Raw genomic sequence first — 26,670 nt, 5'->3', positions numbered from 1 at the left:
TTGTATACAGCTTTTCAGATTAAAGAAACAGATTTGATGGGGGTGAGAAGGCAGGAGACCAGTTTTAAATGTAACTTTCATGAATTTAGAACTTTGATAAGCCTGTTCTTGGAAAAAAAAGCTTCAATATATTCCAGTTTGTCTACTTTTGGAAATTAAAGGGAAAACAATTGAACATGCAGCTGTAAACTTTCAAGATCAATGTCCCAAATCTGTCATTCTTTCTCCCACGTGTGAAGTGTTCAAGTTTCCTGAGGGCAGTAAACACTTCAGTACATTCTCAGGCTTCAATATAAAGGTAATAAAGCTAGTCCCTAGTAAGGAAAGATGGCTTTCCTCCCTGTGAATGTCATTCCTGGTCACTCAGCTGTGTAAGTCAAATGCTCGACAGAGCAGCACAGGGGCAATTCTCCTTGCTCCCAAGCTAACACCAAGCCCTGTAATCAGATATACACATTACTTCCCTCTCTACAGACAGGGCCAAAGTGTAGCCTATGTTCCTATCTCCCTAAACCACAGGAGTGGCCTCCTCAGTGGAGACACTTGGAAACACACATCAGACCACACTGGGCCTTTTCATTAAACCATGCAGTGTGCTCCATTGTCTTCAAGATGAATACAAAAATCCTGAAGAGACTCCCAAGACCCAGGTGACCTGTGCCCTCATCCTTAGCAGTCACAAATCAAAGAACAAGCCTCTCCTCGTTCTCTGTGATCCAGTCCTTCAGACACTATCCCTGGCAGCCCTCACCCCCTCCAGAGTCTGCCTACTCTGCACAGACCATTCTCCTTGCTCCAGCCCTGTTCTACTTGCCCTTAAGAGCTCAGCTTCCCACTGTGTGTGTGTGTGTGTGTGTGTGTGTGTGTGTGTGTGTGTGTTTGTGTACCAAATCCCCACCCCCTGGATGCTCCCAGACCACCAGCCCTTCAACCTTGTGGCACATCCATGATACAGTGATCAGATGCTGTATCCCTACGAAACTAAACTCCCTTGAAGCATCAACTTTGGCCTATTTAGTTTACCCAACTTTATTCCTAGACCCCAGAACAGTGTCTGGGTGAATACAGGACATAATGAGCTAATTGAAATTTCAAAGCAATGCTGTGGGACTGTTGATTCCACAAATGTTTATTCAAGTAAACAGCAGCTTAGTGCCACTCATGACTGACACTGAGTTGTCCCTAAAATCATGACTGGCTTTGGAGGACTGAAGTTTAGCCAGAATTTATCACATGCAAAGCACTTTGCTAGGGGTTTACACATACTGTCTCAGTTAACCCTCATAGTAGCCATTAGAGGTTGTCGTGAAGGCTAAAAGATGCAATCCGTATCAACACTTAGGATGTCCCGTCTGTAAACCTTGGCTGTCCACTGTAGTATTCTGCTGCAGAGCCCTTCATTATAAACAAATGAGCTTGGAAAGTCATCTTCAGGTTTTTAATGTTCCCATAAAACATGATCTTGAATGTTTTCCATTTCTTTTTTTTTTTTGTACGTAGAAATACAATTGATTGTTCATCTTGTACCCAGATTCCTTGTTAGACTCACTTTGGATTTTCTGTGTACACATTAGGTGGTGTATTAAGTACCATTTCTTTCTCGTCTTTCATGTGTTTTCTGGCTTTTTACCAATGGCTGGCCCCTTCTGCATGGGTTTGCATAGTCATCCTGGTAACATCCTGATGCCAAGGACCCTTTCAGTGTTCCATCCTAAGACCTGAGGTAGCTCTTCCTAGATTTGAGTCTGCATCTGACCTTCGGAACCACACTCAGGCAGAGCCTGACTCTACCCAACCCCTCTTCCCTATGTCCCACCCTCCACATCAATTTCTTCATCCTTTCTGCATCTGCTCTCCCTCCCCTTTCATCCCCCTCTCTGTCTCTAATGACCCTCACCTTTTTCTTTTTTTGGCGTTATCAATTTTTTCTCTTCTCTCCCTATCCTGTTTATTAATTATCGGCTTTTAAAGTTTATGTTTCCTTAGTCTTCTCAGTTTTAAAAATAGATGGTTTAAGCACTTTCTATTTATCTTTCCATGGAAAGTTGTGCCTTTTTTATGTGTTGCTTGGTAGTTCAGTCTTTAGTAAAAAAAGAAAATTCTAATTTGCTAAGTAGTCTACAGAGCAAGGACCAAAAGATAGATGCTCCAATCAAAGTGAAGTAGGCATGAAGCCCAATAGGAAAGATCAAGACCAGAATCCAATGGCTTTCTGGCTGGTGACTGAGTATGGATGAATCCTCCAATGTGTTCACTTGGTTCTGCCTTGGCCTTCTCTCCTTTTTTCTGCTACTTCCAGAATATTCACTTTAGGGTCTTTTATGAGCCTCTCAGTGAGATACAGCTAGCCTTGTCATCTGCTGTGAGGAACCCATTGAATATTGCAGGGGTGAGTTGTCCCTTAGTTGTCTTGGTTGTATCCTACCAGAGCTTTCTAAAAACCTGTAGTTCCTTATCTACAGACAGAATATCTGGTGATTAATGCATTGCACTTTTAATATCAAACAAACAAATCCTTTCAACTATATCATTCCTCCTTTTCCCCACATGACATATTTAATTTAGTTCTGGTGTTTGTTTTGTCTACCCATGACAGATACTGAGAATTACATAATAGATAACTGAGGGTAACCTTGAACTTCTAATCCTTTTGCCATTAGGCCCCACTTTATAAGGTAGATAAGGATTGAACTCAGGGTCTTGTGCATGCTTCAGCAAGCTCTTGGTGAGATCCTTGATGCTAATCCAGAATCCATTTAAACTATCTAACTAATCATTTGAGTTGAGCTGTGCATAACGCCAAGTCAAAGAACATACCTTATCTGAGGACATCAAGTCCCTTCTCCCAATTCTTACTCCATGCAATGACACATGAGTTCATACAATGATACAATGACAGAATAAGAAGGGAACAGGAAGACTGAGCCACAGTTTATTTTGAAGCAAGTCTGCTGGTTATCTGCTCCTGTAACTTGTCTCTTTCTTCTCTGTGTCTATGACCAAAACCAATGGGAACAAAGTGCTGCTAGTGGTCACAAAACCTTGGAAACGTCCTTGGGAAAAAGAACTCAAAAGCAGTGTCAAGAGCAGTCCAGCCCTAACCCCATTTCCATAGATTGTAAAAGCACAGTGACAGGGCTGGTACATCTATGGCTCAGTAGTTAAGAACACTAGTGGCTGCTCATCCCGATGACCTAGGTTTGAATCCTAGCACCCACATGGCAGCTCACAACTATCTGTAACTCCAGTCCCAGGGGATATGATGCCCTTTTCTAGCCTCTATGGGTACTAGGCACATACATGGTACACAGACATATATATAAAAGCAAAACACCAATACACATAAAATAAACATGGATGAGTGTGCATACACACACACACACACATACACACACCGGTATTCACAAACATGGCATTTCTGGAACCTATATATACCATGTCAATTACTTTTGATACTTTCCTGGCTCTGTGAAATGTAGAGCCACAGACCACTAAACTGAAAAGTACTAATTTCATGTGCAGGAAAAAAGTGGAGAATCAAGAGGCTTTTATGATACTCTGCTTCTAGTCCAACAAGTGAGAGGCAGCTAGAGCAGGGGACCGCAGGGCAAGTAGGGAAGAGAGTGCCTGCCCTCTGCAGCACCCAGTGTGGTTCAGAGGTCAAACAAGAGAGAGCAAAAGTTCATTTCCTACCATAAAGCCTCACAAAATCATGACTCACTATCTGACCTGCTAACAAGTAACTGACATCTCAACTTCATCACCCAAAACCTTCAGATTTCATAATGCATATGTTCTGAAGTTTTCAAGTGAAAGTAAAGTATTTTCTAGCTCAGAAAGAGTCAAAATACCAAAAAGAAAAAACAAACAAACAAACAAAAAACCCGCACACACTTACTGAATGTTTTAACTCTGGTCTTTGGAGGATGAGGGGAGACCACCCTGAGTCTAAGAGCCCATTCTTAACTCCCTTAATTAGCATCACCTCACTAACTCCTAACTGCCCTCCTCCTCCTCCTCCTCCTCCTCCTCCTCCTCCTCCTTCTCCTCTGCACCTGTACGCTGCCACCTCTTCCATTCCTTTCTTCCTCTTTGCCTCTCTTCTGATTTCAATCTATTTGTTTGTTGAGACAGGGTATTGCTATGTAGCAGAGGATGACCTCGACCTTCCTGCCTTCCAGCTCTCAAGTGCTGTACCACTCCACCGGTTCTTTGAGGACTAAAGATAGAACTCAGGGCACACTAAGCAGACAACTGAGCTCCATCCTGGCTCTCTCTCCTTCTTGTCTGCTGCCTGTCTGTCCGTGTGAGCCACCCATCTTTTTGTCTGTCCTTACTACCTGACTCGCCATCTTACCTGAGATATCCCTAGCTTCTGCCTCTTCTGTTGGTTTCCCATGCAGCTGGCCTGTCTTCTGTTCTGACGTACACTTCTGCCCATCCTCTCCCCACTTCAGCACTTATATTTCCTTCTGGGGTTCAATGTGTGAATAGTACTGTTCTAGTGCTTGCCACATGGCATTCTCAAAATCCAGAGAAAGCATCATTCCTTCACTTTAACAGGAAGGTAAACTGAGACACAGACTGATTATGCAGACTTCCCAAGTCCACCTAGGCCTAAGGTTTGGGAAATATGTGGCTGGTCTTAATTTTGTGCCACTGGCTAGAAATCTGGCGCTCTAGTAGGCGTAGTTGTGAAATAATAAACAGACACATAGTGCACATGTCCTGAGTTTATTTTATGTCTCTGACTTTTCCAGCAAGGTAACATTTCTGGGGCTAAAGCAGGGAAGATGGTGTGGTGTTCCTCATCAACTCATTCCCAGATATCTGAAACACACTTTTTTCAACAACAAATTGAATTGGTTTAAGAACAATATTTTGGATGGGATGACTTCTAAAATTTTAACTAGTACACGGTCTCATCAAGCAGAACAAATGGAGCCTAACATGTAAATGGTTGAAACTGCTAGATTCCAGTGATGGTTTCAGAGGCTTTTAAAAATGGAGGGCTTAGCATGTCCTTCAAAAATCTCACATGGTGGCCTTTCTGTAGGCAAAGTCATTGTCTTCTTTCTTGGGAGCTTTTCTTATAGAAGTCCTCCCTATTTCTAATCTGCTTATTGCTTGGTTGTTAAAAATGAGCAACTTCCTAAGCTGGGCATGGGGGCACACACCTTTGATCTCAGCACTCAAGAGACAAAGGCAGGAGAATCCCTGAGCCCTGAGTTTGAGGCCAGTCTAGTCTACAGAGGGAATTCCAGGACAACCAAAGCTATACAAAGAAACCCTGTCTCAAAAAAAAAAGGAAGAAAGGAAGGAGTAGAGAGAGAAAGAAAGAAAGAAAGAAAGAAAGAAAGAAAGAAAGAAAGAAAGAAAGAAAGAAAGAAAGGAAGAGGAAGGAAGAGAGAGAAAGGGGAAGGAAGGAAGAAATGAAAGAAGGAAGGAAGGAAGGAAATTAGGAAGGAAGGAAGGACAACTTCTAAAGAAAACCATATCTTTAAACTTGCTTGGTCAAACATGCTAATTATATCCTCTCTCTCTCTCTCTCTCTCTCCTCTCTCTCTCTCTCTCTCTCTCTCTCCTTCTCTCTCTCCTTCTCTCTCTCTCCTCTCTCCTCTCTCTCTCTCTCTCTCTGTGTGTGTGTGTGTTTACAATCTCACACATGATATAACACCCCAGGTTTGTGACATCTGTTTCTGTTGCTGCTCTAAAGCTATGCCTACTCACTTCTGGTTTCAGGTTGTTTCATAGTGATCAAAATCACCAAAGAGCAAGGACATCGATGTACTGTAGGAAAGGGACCAATGACATGGGATCTGTGTCTCAGACAGTCGCTGAAAGCTCTCACTCTAGCTGAGGACACAGGTAAGAAAGGTAATTTACAAAAAAAAAAAAGAAGAAAGGTAATTTACCTTAGAGAGGTAAACTGACTTACTAATTAAATGCTCAAAATATTTGAAAGCTTCAATAGCTCCAAATAGGCAGACTGGTTTAACAGTAGATCACCAATCAGACAAGGCAGGGGAGGAAGCAACCAGCCTATCTAGTAACTGATGTCACAAAGTGGGTTATTTTGTTTTATTTAATTTGTTTTGGGGTTTTTGTTTTGTTGTTTTGGTTTGGTTTGGGGTTGTTTTTTTGGTTTTGGGTTTGGTTTTTTTTGTTGTTGTTGTTGTTGTTGTTTTGCTTTTTGTTTTTTGTTTCTTAGTATTTTGAGACAGGGTTTCTCTGTACAACAGCTCAAGCTGTCCAGGAACTTGCTCTGTAGATCAGACTGGCCTCAAACGCACAGAGATCTTCCTGTCTTTGCCTCCTGAGTGCTGGGATTAAAGTCATGAGTTACCACCACCCGGCACACAATGGTTTTACGAGTTGACTTTCAATAGTGGTGTTGTTGCTCTGACTGTCAGTGACAGCTCATCCATCTCAATAGGTCCCTGTATTATGGCTACTCTGATGGATACACAGACATCCCACTAACAGGACTCAAATAGGATGATGGGAGATAAAGAGAAAAGAATTCAAAAGTACCCAGAGCCCTGATGATCTGAGAAAAACAAAGAGGCAAAGAGGCTCCTAGAGGCTGAGATGGGAGGATGAGGAAAGGCCTAAGAGAATTCAGTAAGTCTGAAGTGAAAGCCAGCTAAGTGAAACTTAAGACCTTGGAGGCCTGGGAGAGATGGTCAGAGGTATTTACCCAGGATACTGGAGGGAAGCCTCAGTCTATGAGTAAGTGCCTATTTCCTCATGGACCAGGAAATGTGGGTGAGGGTCTTTCAGGGCTATGTTTCGTGACTATAGGATCATAGCCGAGGTTGAGTATACAGGATCTGGTCTGCAACCCTGTGAAGGCAAGATGTACTTTCTCACATATGCCAGGGTTACAGTAAGAAATGAGTCATTTCTCATCTCTGGGCTGGAATTCCCTCCTCCACAGGCTGATATAAATCTCATCAAGCCATTAAGGAGTTAAATTAAGAGTTTGGGTATCGCCGGGCGTTGGTGGCACACGCCTTTAATCCCAGCACTCGGGAGGCAGAGGCAGGCGGATCTCTGTGAGTTCGAGGCCAGCCTGGACTACTAAGCGAGTTCCAGGACAGCCTCCAAAGCCACAGAGAAACCCTGTCTCGAAAAACCAAAAAAAAAAAAAAAAAAAAGAGTTTGGGTATCAAACCTGATAATGGTATAACCACTTGCCACTTCAGTTATTATCATTTGCTTATCTGCATCTTCCTTAATAATCTGGGTCACAGGGTTACTTAGGGATTCTGCATCATTTGGTGTAAATAAGTCCCAGACTCCTCTTAAGTCATGAGCAGAAGCCCAGTGACCTCAGAGTCCTTTTGGAAGAACCAGGGCTGCACCTTGTGCGGCAGAGAGCTCTCTTGCTGGTGTTGAGGGACTCGGCTGGGATCTTTGTGGTCCCGAGACTGCTCTAAGGATAAAGATCATGGGTGTTCTTCATCAGGTGATTAGTTCAGAAGTATGAAAAGAAGCCATTAAAAATGTCTTCCAGATTCACCAGGGATGTAAGGAGGTTGTGTTGTGGAGTTGTGTCCATGGTGCTTTCAGAGTAGCTAAACCAAGATTAGGAAGTTTGGTCAACAGTCAGTGCCAGGCGATTAAAGTCAAGACATCCTGCTGGCTGCATGGAAGGTAGCAGGACAAGTGACAGCACAGAGCTTCTCCTTCTAGAAAACTCGTTCTAGAACTTTTGCAGCTCATCTTTAGCTGCAATGTCTTCACCATAAGGTCATTTAGGAGCAACAGGTGTTCTGTTCTAATCAATGTCCTCCTAGTGGCAATAGAGCAGGCATGGAAGAGCCTGGAGCCATAGATTCCTCTGTCTATGGCCTTCAGATAGACATTTCACTTCCCTGGCACCCACAGACCAGCACAAGCAGAGGAGTGGCTGCAGACCCAACCCTTCTAACAGAGACAAGAAAGGTCAAGGGAGGCTGGGTCCTAAGGACTCTTCCCAGCAAAGCCCCGGCTACTTCAAAGACAAAATCCAGTAGGTGAGCGGCCAAAATGGAGCCCTCTTTCTCTCACTGCAGTACAGAGAGGTCCCTGAACCCAGTCACTGAGCACGGATTGAGTCAGGAGGAGCCTGTGCTCTGGTCCTAACATTGCCCCCAGGCAGCTGCATCACTCTTATGTGGGTCACTTAATCTCTCTGTGTCTCAGTTTCCATAGCTTTCAAAGGGGAATAAGAAAGTGTCTTCCTCATAGTATTGCTAGGATAAACAAAGACACAAAGTGGAATCATCATGTAAAAACCTGTGGAAATTTGTTGTTTTTAATTCACACAAAATATTATTCAGTAATGAGGTGCTAAAAGTATTTGTTATCTGCAAACTTCAGACCTTTTATTCTGCCCAACCCCAGCCTAAAAGGAATTAAACTCCTTCAGAATTAAAGCATTTCTCTATATATCTGTAGCCTCTCTACAACCAAAGCTCCCTCTTGTCCATGGTAGCAGACTCTTTTCTGGGAGCCTCAGGTATGAAGCCTTAGAAACACATCTTTGAAAATGCCAGACCATCATCCTGACCCTTGCCCCAAACCTCAACATGGGCCCCAAGTCATGACGACCAAGAACAGCTCAGAACAAGAAGTTACAGTTATCAGTCTTCACTACCCCTTTGCCAACCTGCAGTCACCCAGAATGGCTCAAGTATCCCCTTGTTACTCAGAGAGCCCTAGAGCCACTCACACAGGCAACATAGTCTCTGTGCTTGAACACAGTCCCCTCCCTTCCTGCATTCTGTATGTAATAACATGGTTACACCCCCACCAAATGAGGAACAGTGTTTCCTGCATGGCCTTCCCAACACTTAAGCACTACCAAGTTCCAGGCTTCGTGTTGAACCTCAGAGAGCATCAGCAATTCAAAGCACCCCCCTCCCTTCCAGTATGTTCTTTATCCTATGCTCCCATCCCCAGGACCAAGACCCACCAGGATTTTGAGCCAAAGAAGTTTTTCTGCCTCACTTCCTGTCATCAGTCAGACACTGAATTCAAAGCCCTTGTCATCTGATAGCCCTTGAAATCTCGGCTTCCTCTTCCTTCCATGACTACTTGTTTCATTCAACTTCTCTCCTCAGTACTACTCTGGTCTCTCCTACCTGATCTCTAGTTGAAGTGACCTTTCAAATTTAATTCAAGTCTAGCTGAAAATCCTTCAATCAACTACCCCAGCCCCAATACTGAATCCCAATTCCAAGCATAATAGGCAAGGCCTTCCAATCACTCCCATTCCCAGGTGCACTCCTGTTCCTGTCAAGCCAATTCATCCAAAACCCCTACAAAAGCCCAGGGCTTCCTCTCAACTTTGACCTTCGAATATTGGCCATTCTTTTCCACTATATTCTTTCTCCAACTTTTTTACATCTCAGTACGAAATAAACTTCCTAGAGCAGCCTCCTCTCTGAGTAAGTGCTCCAGGAGGGTACACCTCAAGGACTGCTGCAGTGTTCCATCATAACTTACTATTGATGGCTCCACAGAGAGACGGACCACCTTACACACCAGTGTGTGTTGAGCACCTACAACATTGGAAATTCTAGCCCATATGTGTACGTTTGTGTGAATGTGCATAAAATTTGTTAATGTCAAATGAACAAATAAATGGATGGATTAGATGGCCATATATAAGTAGTTAAACAACTAAGATCTACAAAGGGCCTAGTTATGGCAACTGTAGACCAAGCCATTTTCAACAGGGTAGGTAGGACAGACAGAACAGGACAGGCACAGACAAAAGGTTACTCGTATCAGAGGTCTTCTCAGTCTCTGAGAGTCACCAGAAGCTTCCAGCCATCATTTCATTTCTGCTATCGCTTCCTTTTCTAACCTCTTCTCAAGCACAGTGAGACTGCCTGATCGAAGACAGTACTATTGGAGAAGAGAGGGATTGTATGTGGAGCAACTAGCAGAACCAGGCTGCAAGCCAGAGAGGTACTAAGGGGCTGATGAACAAACTTGGAGTTGTACATTCCAAAACTAGGGCCTTAGGGCCAGAGCTTGGGGGAGAACCAGGAAGACTGACACTGGGCCCAGGCAGACAATCAAAGGAACATGGCCCTGGGACACAGGCTGGGGTGAAGAACACAACACAGTGCTGACAGTCCAGCTAGAAGAAAGACAGAGTGGAGAGGAAAAGAACACAGGAGGTAGACAGCTCAGCAGTTTTGTGGGACTAAGTTACCGCCAAGACCAGGGAATGCGCCTAGCAAATGATGAGGTGATTAGACAAGAGGCCTCTGATATCTCATCTTCAATGGATCTCCATTTCTGTAGGTGCTCAACTGCCTCTCTCTGCAAGGACATTTCTGCAGACCATGCACCCAGCCAATTCCACTGGATCTAATTCTAAAGCCAATAACTGTGGGTAGTGGGGAGTCATGTAAGATATCTTCACCCATTTATACTGAGAAAGAATGAAGGCTGGGCATTGGGTTCTTAAGGAAAGCTCAGCTCTTCTGGCAGCCATAGGGCTCTGGACTTTATTTTCCTTGGCTACTAGGTGGTGATGCTCAACTCAGACAACCATTGGGAAGGTGAAGTTAGACCATGGTCATGAAGTACCACACACCGTTCTGACCACAGGATAAACTGACTCTTTCCTCTTCCTCTTTCCCTTCCCCTTCCCCTCCCCACTCCACTCTAAAGGAAGCCCAGCAGGCCCATGTGAACAGCGAAGGGGGGGTGGAGACCTACACTGCTGACTCAGTAGGGAGTAAGGCACAAGTCAGGGCTGGGTAGCATCCAGGGATGGAGCTAGGACCCACCTCCCACACCCCATCACCCTCATCCAGGTGCCTGGTGTCTGGGCTGACAGCAAGCCCCACACTAGGCTGTGTTAGTACCTTTCTCACCACATTTGGAGAGGAGTGCTGTGAGGTGCTGTCCACTGTGGGGACACTGTGAGGAGTTTCTTCCCCAGATGTCTGTGGCAAGGCAGCAGCAGTATTCTTGTCAAGGGGTAGAACTGGCTTTGGGCCCTCAGATGCTGGTGGCTCCTCTGTAACCTAGAAAAGAAATAATGACCTTGGGTGGATTTCCCACAGAGAATAGCAGCAGGGCCTAAGGCCCACTGACCCCTGCCCACATCAATGTTTATATACCATGAATGGATTACATTTTCTCAAAAAGGAAAATAATCTGGGTTGGGGAAATGGCAGTTAGTCAAGTGCCTGGCACACAAGCAGAAGACCTGAGTTCAGAGTCCCAGAGCCCACGCAGAACTTGGGGATGAACCACTGTCTATAACCCCAGAACTGAGGCAGTGGGCAGAGAACGGCTCGTTAGCCAGTTAGCCTCGCTGATCTGTGAGTTCTAGTTTAATGAGAGATACTGTCTTAAAAACTAAGGCAGATAACTGATGTCAACCTGTGGCCTCTATACACACATGCATATAAACGTATGTGCACCATCATATACACAGCCCCAGTCATCCATATACCCATACAAACATGTGCATATAATGCACACACACACACACACAATCTAAAATCTTCCTAAAACTGTATCCTAATACATAGTCTTAGGATAGAAGTCAAACCAAGAACTCTGAGCTAACTGTGATATTTACTTTAACAATTATAACATGTGTTTTTTGTTTGTTTGGCTGGCTAGCTGGCTTTGATCCAGTTTATTTCATTGCTGTTACTGTTGCAGTGCTAGGAATCAAGCGCAGCACTCAACCCACCACTGAGACACACCCTAAATCTGTAACAGGTTGTACTAATATTTAGCTGTGATCCTTTATGAACCCTGGATTCTGCTCTGCCATCATGGGGAGGATTTCACATCTCTTCAAAGGAACTGAGCCTCAGGAGATGACACCTAAAGCACTATCTAGCGTCATCCACGATGAAGCATGAATGTGAAGCCTTCTGGTTTATAACAGAAGTCTCTGGAGCCTCTTTAAAGATGTGTAATCATAGGTTTAAAGTGAGAAGAGATGGAGAAATAGGCTGGGACAAGAGATCTACAAAAAAAGGAAAAGCAGGAACTGTGAATTAAGATGTGGAACAGCAAAGATCCCAAAGATAAAAATTACTCAATCATCTTAAATGAGAAAAGAGAGGATCAGGGTTCAGTACCCCAATATTCCCTAAGTGGAGATCACAGCCTCTTCTATGGCGTTCCAGGCAAATCAGCAGGCCTGGGCCCTGGTCTTAGCTCCTCTTCTCAATAGTGTATTGTCTCTAGGAAAACTGCTTGCCCTCACCAACCCACTGCACCTACAAGCTACAGATGGCAGACACCACTACAGAGCACAGCTGTTGGTATGATATTTCATATGTGTACATAAAACACAGCTAGCTTTGTGGACATAAAGTTGAAATCTTCCTTGGAGTGTTGCAAAAGTGCCAGCAACCAAGGTCTAGTGCCACCCTCATTCCAGTCCTTGAGTTCTCCCATTTCCCTACTAGGTATGCCTAAGTTCCCAGCAAGGAAATTTGAAAGGTTGCACAAATAGGAGAGATTGCCCCCCTTATCCTGGCCCTGAGATGGGTCCAGCAACATTCTGATGGTACCATCTATTGGGCTTGAGTAGCATCTTCATGAATACATGAGAACCTGAGTTCAATCCTCCAGAGCCCACAGAGAAAAGCCAAGAATATCAGTGAGTGTCTATAATCACAGTGCTTGGAATGTGGAGACAGGTGGATTCCTGGGGCTTGCTGGCCAGTCAAGTGAGCCAAACTGGCAATCTCCAAGGTTAGTAAGAGACTCCGTTTCCAAAGAGGGGCGTGGAAAGCAATAGAGGATGATGCCCAACATCAACGCCTAGCTTCTGCGTAGATTAACCTGCTCTCCTTCCTCTCCCCCGCCTCTCTCTCCTCTTCTTCCCTCTCCCCGCCCCAGTACCTTTATGTTTTCAAAGATACTATCTATGGACAAAATCCCCAATGTCACCCCAGGACACAGGGTAAGCCAGGCCACTCTAGAGAGCACTGAGCCCAGATCTCTATAGAGACCATGTACTATATTCTCCACAGTTTTGCTGAGCAGGGAGGTCAGGGCTAATGTGGGGGCTTAGATGAAGGACTGGATGCTGTATCCTCTGAGAAGTACTGGGATGTCAGCTCACCTGCAGGGTTTCCTCCTGGCTCTGGGACTGAACGGGTGCTGGCTGCCTCACGATGTAGTTGATCTGGCCCACAATGGTTTGCTGAAGATGCTGAGGAGACTTGGTCTGACTCAGCTGCAGGCTGGGCTGCTGAGCCTGAAGGAGAAGTTCCAAGTCCTTCTGCATCTCCTCCAGCTCAAACTTGTGGTGCATAATGTCCACGTTCTGGGAACAGGCGGACCCAGGAGGGCTCTCGTGCTGACCTGAAGCCAGGTGCTGGGATGGAGGCAAGGGTGGGGGTGCATGCTGGGTGGGTGGGGGAGGTGGAGGTGGGGGTGGTGGCTGCTGCTGTGGCTGCTGCTGAAAGTGGCTGAGCTTCAGCTTCTGGTGGCCCAGCTGAACCTGGATGGAGGGTGTCTGTATGGTGGGCTGGGCATGAGCTCCGGACTGAACGTCTTGTGGAGGGACGATGCACACAGGCTGGGAAATCAGCTGCTGTCCTGGCCGCTGGGATGTACTCTCCTGTTCTGCAGGAGGCGGTGGCTCTAGCCAGGGCTGCAGCAGCTTTGGTGGATGAGGACTGCAGGCTAGCTCTTTCTCCCTGGGCAGCAGAGTGGAACACTGCAGTGACCCCAGCTGCTGGGACACCATTTCAGAGGGCTGCCGGAAGCTGTGAGCTGGGTGGATACCGGGTGGGGCCGCCTGGCCTTTGAGGGAAGGGGAGACTGGGGAGCAGTGGGAGCAGCAGACAGACGAGGAGCACAGTGCTGGAGGCTGGAACTTGTGTGAGGAGTGGCTGAGCGACTCCTGCTGAGCCATGGGGGCCTGGTGGCTCTGATAAAAGGATGATGGTCCCTGTAAGGTCCCATAAGCAGCTGTAGCATCTGCCCGGGACAGCTGTCCACCCTCGGTGGTGATGCACCCTGGAGATGGAGAACAGAGAGATTCCCAAAGGTAAGACGCAGCTGCTTTCTGCTCCCAGGACCAAAGAACACCATTCAGCAAACCCATTCAGCCACCAAGACAAAGAACATCCACCCCTGACCTCCAAGACTCCGTCTAGAATACTGCCAGGAACAACACCTGCAGGAGTTTGCTTTACAGGACTATGGGTAATTGAAGAATTGGGTCAGCTTTTACTAAATTTTTACCCGACTGGGAAATTCACCTGCCCTTTACACTCCTTTTAGTCTAAAAGCTCAATGGAGAGTCACTAAAAGAATGCACGGGGGGGGGTTGCTGGAAAATAGCAGAGGGTGACAGTGAGCCTCTAGGTACACATCTGGGAAACTGTTGGGCAGTGTGATGGAAGAACCCATGCCAGGTTGGTGCCAGACACCAGCACTGCCCTTGGGTTTCTGGGTCCCTGTGATGAGAATATCATACCAAGTGCTCTCTGTCTACCGCTCCTTCACCCTTTGCTCTATGAAGCCTGTTTAGAAGACTAAGCTCCTTGAAGACAGATGATGTGTCTGATTCACCTTTGGTCCTTCCATACTCAGCACCAGGCCACATCCAGTACCGAATTAAATCAAACAGGAGGGCACAGCAAAAACTAAATCTGGGGCTTGAGTATATAGTCCATTTGGTGGAGTGCTGGCCTGGCATGTGCAAAGTCCTGGGTTCGATCCCCAGAACCATAAACTGGGTATGGTGATGCACAGCTCACCCAGCACTCAAAAGGAGAAATGGAGCCAAGAGAGCTAGATTTTCTTTTTTTTAATATTTTATTTATTTATTATGTATACAATCTTCTGCCGTCATGCCAGCAGAGGGCATCAGATCTCATTCAAGGTGGTTGTAAGCCACCATGTGGTTGCCGGGAATTGAACTCAGGACCTTTGGAAGAACAGTCAGTGCTCTTAGCGGCTGAACCATCTCTCCAGCCCGAGAGCTAGATTTTCAAGGCCACCCTCTGTTATTTAGTGAATTGGAAGCCAGCCTAAGCTACATGAGACCTGTCCAAACAAATGAACAAAAACACATCTAGTATCATTGATTTGCCAATTTCAAAAAATGTTCAATGAAATTAACAGCTTAGAATAAAAGTGGCAGCTGGTAGTTAGTTCAATAAGTCCATTAGGTTGTCAACACAAACATATCTTCATATTGTCTACACTGTATAGAGACTACCTGACAGAAATCACAGCAGAGAAGAAAAAATGCAAAAGGCCATTAATCTTCTGTTTGCACCTCAGTCCCAAGGAGGAGTGTATAGCCTTGTACTCACATATACATGCCCTGTGTCACCACACAGATATGTTCACCTGAACTGCCACACAGCATTCAGGAGAGGAGTGTCACTGTCTTGTCACCTCTCCAGCAATGAAGCCAAGGAGAAACATTCATGTAAATTAGGAAGCTAATGTTTCAGATGGTGTTAGAGTCCCACACTACCATTATGTAGCCCATCCTCCCCACTTCTACTCAAGAAAAGGTTTGGTCACTGACACCACGATCACCGGCAGGCTCTGAGCGCACTCTCTCTTGGGCGTATGCTGACCCACCTAGAAATCATAGCAGATTGCCTATACTTATTCTTAGCTGACAGGACAAAGGTCACAGCTCACCAAGGGAAGCCAGCTGCTTGGTCCAGAAGTTGGGCTCCCAGGTGAATCTGATACTCCAGGGAGAGCCAGGATCTGTATTACAACTCGTCTCCAGCAGCCGCTGCATCTGGAACACAATCTGACAACAGCAGCTTTTATTTGGGCGTCTGCCTGGGCCCCACATGGTGTCCCTCTGGTGTGGGTCATCCTCCATGGTCTCAGTTCCCTGTCCCCTTCCAACCTTCCCTGCCAGTGATCTTTCTCTCCCCCAGGCTCTGGAATTCCGACTTATGTAGGCAGCCATCCGACCATCACCTCCTTTGACGTTGTGCAGACCTCCTCAGAGCTGGCACTGCTCTGCTCCTGCCAGCGTGTAAAGCCCCTTCCATCCCACCCAGCTCTTCCTGCCATGGCTCTCATCTACTGGCCTTCCCGCTCGCCCATTGCTTGGGGCTTTGTTGAGTACCCAATCACACCCGCCATCATCTGATTCTAGATAATGAATGGCACAATTGACATCTTGACCTCTTAAATCCTTGGTTTTTTTTTTAGTTTGTTTTGTGTTGGAGAAAGGGTCTCACATATTCCAGGCCTTCTTCAAATATATCACATATCCAAGGATGACCTTGAACTTCTCATCTCCTGCATGTACCGCCACACCTGGTATATGGAGTACTAGGAATCAAACCCATGACTTTGAACATGCTAGGCTAATACTCTACAACTGAGCTACATCCCCAGTTCCCATTATTGATTCCTTTTGTTCGTTTTTAGATTATATTTTAATTACAAAATTTCTCCCTTCCCTTTCCTTCCTGTAAATCCTTCCGCACACCCCTCCCTGCTCTCCTTCAAATTCATGGCTTCTTTTTCATCATTGTTATTGCATGCATATATGTATTTGTATATACATATATATCCCAAATACAATCTGTTGAGTCCATATAATGTTACTTGTATCATTCTTGAATTCTTTAATGTCAACCAACTTCAACCTGTTTTCAGCTCAGTTACTACACCTACAGCCCATTCATCATCTGGACTCATTCTACCTATGAGGCCATAAACTCCAACAACCCATTTCTTGATTATAAGGTGCTCCTACTCCCCTGGGACATGTTCTTCAATCTCACGGAACTCTCTGAGTGCCACTCTAGCAGCTCATTGTACCCAGTTTCCCATCATCTTCAGGTCCCATGTCAATAGCGCCCTAAGTCTCTCCCCAGGTCAACCAGCTATACTAAAGCCTTGTTATTCATCTTATCTAAGGCCATGTAAGTGAGCATTAGTTTCAGGGGCTCACTTGGAAGGTTCCCTCAGCCTCCCTTTTAGTCACTTCCTTTATCACCTTCCTCTTCCAATGCTAGGTCATTCACCTTACCATTTTACCCAACCTCTAACCCTTTTATTATCTATTACTTTGTAGTTCACAGAGGATGCAAGGATAAAAGAGACCACAAAAAGCAAATGCCCCAGAAATTGAGGATATAGCTCAGTTAATAGTGGTTGCCCAGTATACAGGAAGCCCTAGGTTCAACACTCAGCACTTCATAAACCCAGCATAGTGGTGTGTACTGTAATATCGACATTCAGGGGAGTCAAGTCACCCTGAGCTATATAGTGAGTTTGAGGCCAGCCTGTCTTGGACACGACAAAAAGACAAAACTCTCCAAATACAGACTCCCTTCGCTTTGTAGACTGAACTATATGTACTGCCCTTAACCGAGACCAGCAGGCACCCTCTGGATCTCACTCTCTACTGTCTTTCCCGGGGTGCTCACTCCACCCACCCCTCTCTATTTTACTGTTAACCAACCTCTCTCCCATATGGAAGTACAAATGCTTGCCAAACTTCAAAAGAAAAAAAGTCTCCTCCAGCTCTGCATCCTTCCCAATTCCTGATCCCTTCTCACGTCTACATCTACCCTCCCTCCCTGCTCACGCTCATCTGACTTCTGTCTTCCTGCTTTGCTGGAACTTCCTGTGGCCAGCTCAGCTTGTCCCTGTCTCACCTCTGCAGTGTGGTCAGCACAGGCCTCAGTGTGAGCTCCGCTGGCCTCCATGCGCTCTACTTCCCTGCCTCTCCTCTACACTCTAGCTGTGCTTCTCCGTCCCCAATGTCTTCTCCCCGCTGTAGAAATAACGGCATTCCCTCATTTCAGATTTGCTCTCTGAGACGATGCTCCCATGGTGACTGTCCCAGGAGTGCCACCTCTTTTTTTTTTTTTTTTTTTTTTTTTTTTTTGGTTTTTCGAGACAGGGTTTCTCTGTGGCTTTGGAGGCTGTCCTGAAACTCGCTTTGTAGACCAGGCTGGTCTCGAACTCACAGAGATCCACCTGCCTCTGCCTCCCAAGTGCTGGGATTAAAGGCGTGCGCCACCAATGCCCGGCTGGAGTGCCACCTCTTAATCTCCAGCTCTGACTCTTCTGCTTTCCAGACCCATCTATCAAACCAGAATTTTGGACATCCCTTTTCAGATGCCTCCAGGCGCCTTAGAGTCAATATAACCATCTCTCAAAACCCATCCTCCTCCAGCCTGGTGTGTTGCACTCAAGGGAAGGAGACAGGAGGATCTCAAGTTTGAAGCCTGCCTGAGCTACCTTGCAAAACCCTGTCAAAAACAAAGCCAACACTTCCTTCTCCTAGGTACCTCCATCCTCAAAAGCCCAGGACTTCAAGATCCTCTTCAATCCCTGCTTTTCTCTTGCTCCCCTACTTGAAGCCTAGTAGCGAACCTTCTGTGAGATCTCTCAATACTCCCTGTACCCAAGACAATATGTGAGTATGTGAGAACTACAGTCCTTCCTGGCTGGGTTAGCAAGATCATTTCTGTACCTGGGTCCCTTGTGCTATAGGACTTGGTAGAAAATGACATTCACCTACTAACCCCAAACCATGGCTGGGTCTGAAGAACCCAAGACCTGCTATCTACTCCTCTTTCCTCCTAAAAACAGGCACTTCCAAGGACAGCCCCTCCTGTTGTGATACAGGCTCTGTTCTGATCTGTTTTCACTAGCTGAAGGGATGGGCTTCCTCTTACCAGCTCTTTGCTGAAAAGGAAAGGGACGCTGGTTTTGCTGCAGACGGCCCAGTTGATGAAGTTCTGCACATGCTCAAACTGACGGTTGAGAACCATGATGCTCTGCAACTGCTGCTCCAGCTTCCTCTTTCTCTCATTAGTAATGCCCTAGTGCACAGAGAAAAGACAGAGTCCCTGCTGCTGCTCATGGACCTATTTGGGAAGTCTAGTAGCCATTGTATATCAGCATGAACACTGATGGCATCAGATAAGAGAACTTCTGAAAACAGCCTTAAGCTGTTTGCTGATGGATGAAGGGAGAAGAGATCATGAGAGATTTTACAGCACAAATGCAGAATGGTGAAAATTGGGAAAGCATGAATGAATGAATGTCTATATCTCTTGCACACAACCTTATGAAGAAGGTGCAATTAGACTCTGTTTTAAGACTTCCCTGGCATAGTTACAGATGTCAGCTACCTGAGAGACATTGCATCAATAAGAGGTTGAACCTGCTTTCTAGTCCTTAACAATCCACTTTCCCAAAATTAAGACTAGAAATTTAAAAATACAGCATGCAACAAAATGCTACAAAGGCTGTGTATCTGAATACTAGCCCTGGACTCTGATCCAGGAGAGCACAGAACACACTCCCCTGCTCCATCTGCATATGCATACCTCAAGCTCCTCTATGAGTCCATTGGCCTGTTTGTTCAGCTCATTCATGAGGACCATCTTGGCCATTTTGATCTGGTTTTCCACCTTCCTATGCTGATGCTTCACTTCAAAAATCCTGGAAATATGATGGGATAGACACAGTGATGCCTTTCTGCTTGCTGAGACAGCAGACAGGAAAGCAGACAGCTTGGGAGCTGCCGTGAGATAAGGGTCAAGCAGGCATCAGTCCTATTTAGTATCCCTCCCAGACTCCTGTTGTGAACTTTAGGAAACCTAGGAGTCCACAACCAGGTCCACCCAGCAGCTCAGTGGGTGGACAGTACTGTGGAGTACATGGAGATGATTTCATATGAGGTATTGTTCAAAGGGAAGATGCTCCAAGCAGCGGGAAAGGGAGTGTGGGTACAGAGACTAGTGGCTTCTGAGGACTGAGGAGAGCGGAAGTGGAGGAAGTGATCAATAACATATATGGGTTTCTCTTAGGGGTGAGGAAATATTCAATTGTACAGTTCTGTGAAATGCCAAAAACCAATGAAGCATGTATTTTAAGGGCTTTATTTTATTATATCTCATTAAAATTTTAAAAGAGAAAGGTTATGGGCTTTGAAGTCACCATAGCCCTAACTTCCAAATTTATTAGCCATATTTGCTCAGATAAGTCACCTAACCTCTCTGAACTTCTGCCTCCTCATAATAAAATGGATATAAGCTGTGACTATTGTAATAGCAAATAACACAGGTTTCCCAACCCACTTGTTCCTAGTTCCTAACTCCTGCTGTACAAAATGCCAGTGATATCATGCCATAAAGCTTATTTATATGGGAAACAAGAATGGACAGATTATGGCTAACTTGTTGCTATCCCACAATAAACAGCACTTTCTTCTCTGGAAGTTACTTACTACATACCCTTGTTCTCAGATAACTACTTCTGGCTGATTCATAAAGCACAGATCTTTGGCCCAGACTCACTCTGATCATCCTGAACCAGCCCGGCCCTAGTCATCAACTGATATCCCGAAGACACCTCACTGGCATGGAGATCTCTAAGAAATGGACACATGCACTTATCTGCATAGCTGCATTCCCCTCCACGGACACTCTGGGGACTGGTACCCGAGCCCAGGTAGTGAGTCAACAGCACATTTTCAGGGCTAGCAAGATCTGGCCAAGGCTACCTGTCCTCAATTTGCTTTGCAGATGTCTGCAGGCTGGATTTCTTATGTGCCACCTGCGTAGTCACACTTTCCAGAAGCATCCTCTGGTTTTGTAGAACTTCTTCAACATGTCTACACCTAAAGTAGGAGACAAAGCAAAAGCTGAGAAGTGAGGGCCCCTCTCCTGAACATCCAGAACCCAGGAATCCCTGTGGTGCACTGTCTCCGCCTCAGACACCACGATTACCCACTGAGAGAGACAAAGGCACTCAAGTCTCTTGGTCCATCAGAGACTTTTAGACATTCTGCAGAGAAGAGAAGTACCTTGACCCAGCAGCTGCAGGTTGGCTTGGGCAGGGAGAGGGTTCTTTTTTTCTCCCCTTGAGATAGTGTCACTACGTAAGCAAGTTATCCTCTCACTCACTGTGTAGCCTGGGCAGTCCCCTAAACTCACCGTCCTCCTACCTCAAGTGTTGGGATCACAAGTGAGCACTCACAAGAAGCAGCGCAGAGCCTCCCAAGCCCACTCAGAGGGCCCAGCATCCCACCTGTGCTCTTTGTGCTCCACCATCAGGCAGCTGTGGCACGTGAGCACGTCACATGTCTCGCAGAAGAGCTTGAGCACTTCCTGTGTGTGCAGAGGGCAGTACAAGGCGAAGTCCCCAGAGCCACCATTCACCCCTGCCAGAGAAGACAGAAGATGTGGGCTTCTGTCCATGCAGACCTTTCTGTTAAGCTTTGCTGAGCAGCCCTCAGCCCTCCAGGGACATGGCACAGACACAGAGCTTGCGGGCAGGAGATGCAAACAGGAGAGGTCTCTCTTGGGAACAGTGAGACTCAGGGCCCAGGGAAGAATTCAAGTCAGCCTGGCTAGATTCTCAGCTGTCCAGAAACCTCACACTCTCAAGCCCTAGTATCCCACCACCTGCCAGGAATGCAGGAGGCACTCGCACCTGCTCCAGATAGATCTCTGGCACAGTGGGAAACCCTCCCAAATGAACCTAAGCCTCTTCACTAACCAGGATTCTGTGTTGATGGGGCTAAAACCTGCTACTCAGTTTTGCTGGGCTTCAGACTAGTTCATGTGATAACTCTGCTTCCTGTGGGCCTGACAAACATAACACCCCCTTGTCACACACACACACACACACACACACACAACTCAAAAGCCCCAGGAGAAGACTTTCTAGAAGATTGTTGCTTAAAACAGATGGAGCAGGACAGACAACAGGACAAGAGTGGACCTGACTGTTAAGTGTGTGATATGAGACATATTGCTCTAAATAGGAGTGGAGGTGGGAGCTCAGCTAGCTTCTGTGATTCAAGATCATGCTCCCAGCACCAGCTCACCCACGCTTACCCGCCCCCAGTCCAACAGTGAAAGGCTGGAGTGAGTCACCCCTCTGACTCTGAGGGAGACATTCTTCCTTTGCAAAAGACTCAGAAACCATCCCTACTGTCTCCCTTGGCTGAGAAACAAGGTCAGGAAGCTATTCTTCAGGTACTTGAGGGTTCAGCACAGAAGAAAGGTGGGGGACTGGTACCTGGAGATCCCTTCTGTGCCCGTGCAAAGAGTGGGCCCCCTGGGGCTGGGACATGTCGGTGTTCTTCTGTGCAAGAGCTGCACAGCCAGCGATTGCAGTAGGTGCAGAGGATGTGTGCTGCCCTCTTCTCCTTGCACTCAGAGCAGTTCTGAAAGTAGAGAGAACAAAATTGGTGACCCTGTTGTCGCTGAAGCTTACAGCTGCAAGCAGCCAATGCTCTAGAGACTGGGGTCCTCATGAAATGTTCCTCCAGGACTGAGGAGTGGAGTCTACTGGAGGGCTGCCTGCCAGGGCTTGTGCAGGAAAGCCCCCCCCCCCCCCGTGACAGAAGGAACAGTGGCTATCCTGCCCTACAGGTAAGGAAACCCAGTAAGTCAAGCCCCCCCCATCAAGGCATATACATCATGAGCAGGGTGACACCCTTTAAAAGGGTAATGTAGTGATAAAAACACATGACAAGTGCTGAGGGCACATGCAAAATGAGGTTTCCAAGAAGTAGGCCTGAGAGAGGCAGGGAGCGTTTTCATCTGTAGGAAACATCCAAGTTGAATGCTGAATGCAGGGCAAGTAGGTAGATGGAGGAGTTACAACAGAGAAAACACTGAAGTAAAACCTGAGCATTCATTTCTTCAAAGGAGAGAGAGTCTAAGATGCCAGAGTTCCCAGGGAGATGTATATATCCAGCAGAGAGGGCACAGAAGGCCAGCCTCAGAGCTGTGCTCCATCTGCAGTCTGCCCAGCCTAACAGCCCGTCCTCGCCTCCAAAAGTTGGTCATGTCATCAGCAGATGTAATGGTAGGTCTGATGGGAACCATCATGAAATGATGAGATGTACAAAAAACGATCTACTCATTCTGTGCTTAACTCATGAAGCCACTAAACTACTGCAGATTCAGAAGGCTTTATGGATTCCCCTATGAATGTCTTAGAAGTAGAATACATGAGTCTGTCTTCTTATCATCACTAAGTCCCAGAGTATAACAGACATTCAGTAAGAATTAGATACAGGAGAAAGTAAATAAACTAGTAAGTTAATACAAAGCTGTGATAAGGATACGCCAGTAGAGAAACAGAAAGCATGGCAATCAGTAGATAATATGAGATGGTTGAGAGCTGTTACAGACAAGATTAAAGAGCTGTTAAACCTAAGCTGGTGTGTGAATTTTCAACTCAGTAGGAAGTTAAAAGGAAATAAAAGCCTAGTACCGATATTTTTTCTATAAGAGCCATGAGAAAAAAACACTGAAATAAACTAAGTAATGCTTAATGTACCTTAAGATACCTTCGCTTTCCACTCAAAGCATGTAATTCTCACCTAATAGAAAACTATGCTGCTTCTCCCAATTTGAACATTTTTTATTTCCTCCTGAGCGGATGTGTGAATGGATAAGCGGGTAGATGAGTAGATGGGTGGATGGATAAGTGGATGGATAAGTGGATGGATGGCTGGACGGGTATATGGATAAGTGGATGGATGGGTGGATGGATGAGTGGAAGGGTAAATGGATGGGTACATGGGAAAAGTGATGGTGCAGTCACAAGTTGGTGATAGGTGGCTAGACCTATAGACAGGGGATTTCATCAATTTCTATAAACCAACACCTGCCCATTCTCTCGTCCTGACTTACCCTGGCCATTGTGGGTTGCCCAGGAGAAAAGCACTGAAGAAAAATATGTTCAGTTACATCTCTGGTAAGATACACTCGATGACATCCAGGACAGGAGATGAGCTCTAAAGGAGAAAGACAGACAAGGAGTCAAGGCAACAGAGCGATGATACAGAAGGCCTAGAGGGAGGCTTTCTAACACCTAGCACCAACATATGGGCAACACCCACTCTGTACCACATGATTCCTATTCAGTAACAGCCTACAGTTAGCATGAACGCAACCATCCCACCAGGGGCCAGCCCTACAGACCATCCATCCCTGTCTTTGCCCACTCTACCTTCCTCTCCTCCCTAGGAACCAGGCTAGTGTAGCCCAGAGGACAGCATCAGTCACTAAGGTTACTGTGCTACCCATATTACTTCAGTGATCTCAAAGACAGAGCTTCCAGGAGTTCTCTAGCAAGAGAAAGAACAGCCCCATCCCCTGCCTGCTCACATAGGAAGTATTTTTCTATTGGTTTAACCAATACCAGTAAGTCTGCTCCTGGGGCCCAGAAGCATGTTGCTGGGCTATTTCCACCCAGAGTCCTAGACCATGTTAGGTACACTATATACATCACTGTAAACAGCCTGACTCGCTCCCTCTCCCAGAAGAATACAACAGTTTCCACCACATTCCTTAGCACAGTGGGCATCTGAATTACATAAGCAGCAGGAAATTGCCACCCTGGAGATGACAGTGACTCTTCAGACCCACTCTAAAAACAGTCAAACCTCTTGGAAGTAGTCTGGAGGAGGGCAGGTACCTGTGACTGTGTTTGAGGCTGGTGTGAAAAGGAATAGGCTTGGTAACAGGGCTTGTAGCAACATTGTCACAGACTTCTCTGCCTTGCTTCATTAATGCAGTAATGAATGCTACAGTGTCAATTGCTCTACAATGCACTCAGAAGAATGCAAGCCCAATACCAGTAAATGCCACCCAGTGACCTTGGGAAAGTTGTTTTGTCTCAACTGATTCACCTACACCTATTTTATTATATGTAAAATAGAAAGTGGAAAATGAGAGTTCCTTTAATAGATAGGCATGGTGGCATACATCTATAATTACCAGCACTTGGGAATCTGGGGCAGAAGGCACCACTAGTTCAGAGACAGTGGGGCTACATAGGAAGACCCTGTCACAAAAAGACAAGCTGGTGAGATAACTTAGCAGGTAAAGGTGCTTGCTGCTAAGCCTGAAAACCTGAGCCCTACCCACCTGAGTCCACAGGTGGAAGGAAAAAACCAATTCTTTCAAGTTGCCCTCTGACCTCTACATGTGTGCTATAGCACACACAGATGCCCATGTATACACACACACACACACACACACACACACACACACACACACACACACACACGCTATAGGATTGCTATGAGAATTAAATTAGATATTTGAGAAAATAAAGTTCTCTTTGAATGTTGAGTTTGTATTCAAAATATTTCTCACATCTAATCCACTGATGAAAAGCAGATAAAAAGTGGTACACTGAGAAATTTGCCATGAATTCTTCCTCTCCCTCAAAGAATTCCTTGTGATCCCTTCTTGGTTTTCAAGGACATGCTTTCATTATACAGCCCTGGCTGGCCTAGAACTCACTATGTAGCCAAGGCTGACCTTTAGCTCACAGAGCTGCCTCTGTCTTCTTTTTTTTTTTTTTTTTTTTTTGGTTTTTCGAGACAGGGTTTCTCTGTGGCTTTGGAGGCTGTCCTGGAACTAGCTCTTGTAGACCAGGCTGGCCTCGAACTCACAGAGATCCACCTGCCTCTGCCTCCCAAGTGCTGGGATTAAAGGCGTGCGCCACCAACGCCCGGCATGCCTCTGTCTTCTAAGTACTGGAATTTATGGTATTTGCCACTGCACCTGGCCAAAAAGAACTCTCGGGGATGGGGAGATGGCTCATTAGGGAGAAGCTGGGGCAGGACAGACAAGTTCCTTGAGCTCTCTGCCCAGCTAGCCTAACTAAATTGGGCTAGCACAAGGTTCAGTGAGAGAGCCTGTCTCACATCATAAAGTAGAGGGCAACTGATAGACACCTGATGTTGACCTGTGCATGCCACTGACACATACATGAACACTGTAAGCACGAGAGAGAGAGAGAGAGAGAGAGAGAGAGAGAGAGAGAGAGAGAGAGAGAGAGAGAGAGAGAGAGAGAGAGAGAGAGAGAGAGAGAGAGAGAGAGAGAGAGAGAGGAGAGACAGGGTAAGGGAGGACTCTCTAACTCCACCTACGACTAGCCCTCAGGGGCCTGTGCAATTCTGCTCTTGCTCCTAGAATTCTCCAGCTGCTCTGTGAAAAGTTGAGCCTGGGACTCAGATTGCTGGAAGATGTCAGACCTTGAGGAAAGAGGCTGTAACTGCCTCAAACATTCCTCATAAGGCCACCCGAAAACCAGCCAGACCAAGTGACCCACCAATCTGATGCAGGCACGAGAGTACAGCCAGGACCAGGCAAACTTAGCCCAGACTACCCAGGGAATTTCAGTCCAGATCACCAACCCAGAGAGCCACACAACAAAGAAAGCTAGTTTAGTCACTAAGTTTTGGGGTGGCCTATTGTGTAGCAAAAGTTCATCGCTACCATCTGCAAAATCCACAAAATCACATAAAACAACAGCCCTTGCAGAGCCACGAATCTGAATGAGAGACCTGCATCTGAGTCGTGGGGGTTATTTTTTCTGCTGGTCAACACTCTCCGCAGGTGACATTACCTAGCTGTCAGGTGACGGTCTCTCCCATCTACTAGGTGCAACCACAGGGATCTGAGTGTTAAAAGTTACTTCCACAAGACTCCCGACTCCTGGTACTCAAACATTAAAACCAGTAACACAACAGACTGGAAAAGGAGGATGAACTAGACGGTTCAAATAAGGCCTCATGACACATCACCTGTCTTTCTTGGCCTTAAAGATGAAATCCTTTTTTGTTTGTTTGGTTGGTTGTTTTTTTGTTGTTGTTGTTGTTGTTTTTTGTTTCCCAAGACAGGG

At 46.1% G+C, this 26,670-nt stretch overlaps 1 protein-coding gene across 3 annotated transcripts in view; it reads right to left on the bottom strand.

Moving 5' to 3' along the window:
• The window catches only part of Trim66 (tripartite motif containing 66), a 69,376-nt gene that overhangs the window by 12,908 nt on the left and 29,798 nt on the right, over positions 1–26,670 (bottom strand). For all 3 annotated transcript variants that reach the window (XM_040756655.1, XM_040756646.1, XM_013117565.3), the window contains 9 exons: positions 23,664–23,767; positions 22,036–22,183; positions 21,040–21,172; positions 20,513–20,629; positions 19,335–19,449; positions 18,678–18,824; positions 15,658–15,775; positions 13,109–14,010; positions 10,875–11,036 (listed from right to left, as the gene is read on the bottom strand). In XM_040756655.1, the coding sequence (XP_040612589.1) occupies positions 10,875–11,036; positions 13,109–14,010; positions 15,658–15,775; positions 18,678–18,824; positions 19,335–19,449; positions 20,513–20,629; positions 21,040–21,172; positions 22,036–22,183; positions 23,664–23,767 (1,946 nt within the window). The remainder of the gene's footprint in view (positions 1–10,874; positions 11,037–13,108; positions 14,011–15,657; positions 15,776–18,677; positions 18,825–19,334; positions 19,450–20,512; positions 20,630–21,039; positions 21,173–22,035; positions 22,184–23,663; positions 23,768–26,670) is intronic.

The sequence above is a fragment of the Mesocricetus auratus genome, unplaced genomic scaffold (assembly GCF_017639785.1).
Source record: "Mesocricetus auratus isolate SY011 unplaced genomic scaffold, BCM_Maur_2.0 Super-Scaffold_4256, whole genome shotgun sequence".
Taxonomy (NCBI): Eukaryota; Metazoa; Chordata; class Mammalia; order Rodentia; family Cricetidae; genus Mesocricetus; species Mesocricetus auratus.
The sequence above is the reverse complement of the archived record's forward strand: the minus strand, read 5'-3'. Positions and strand labels throughout refer to the sequence as shown.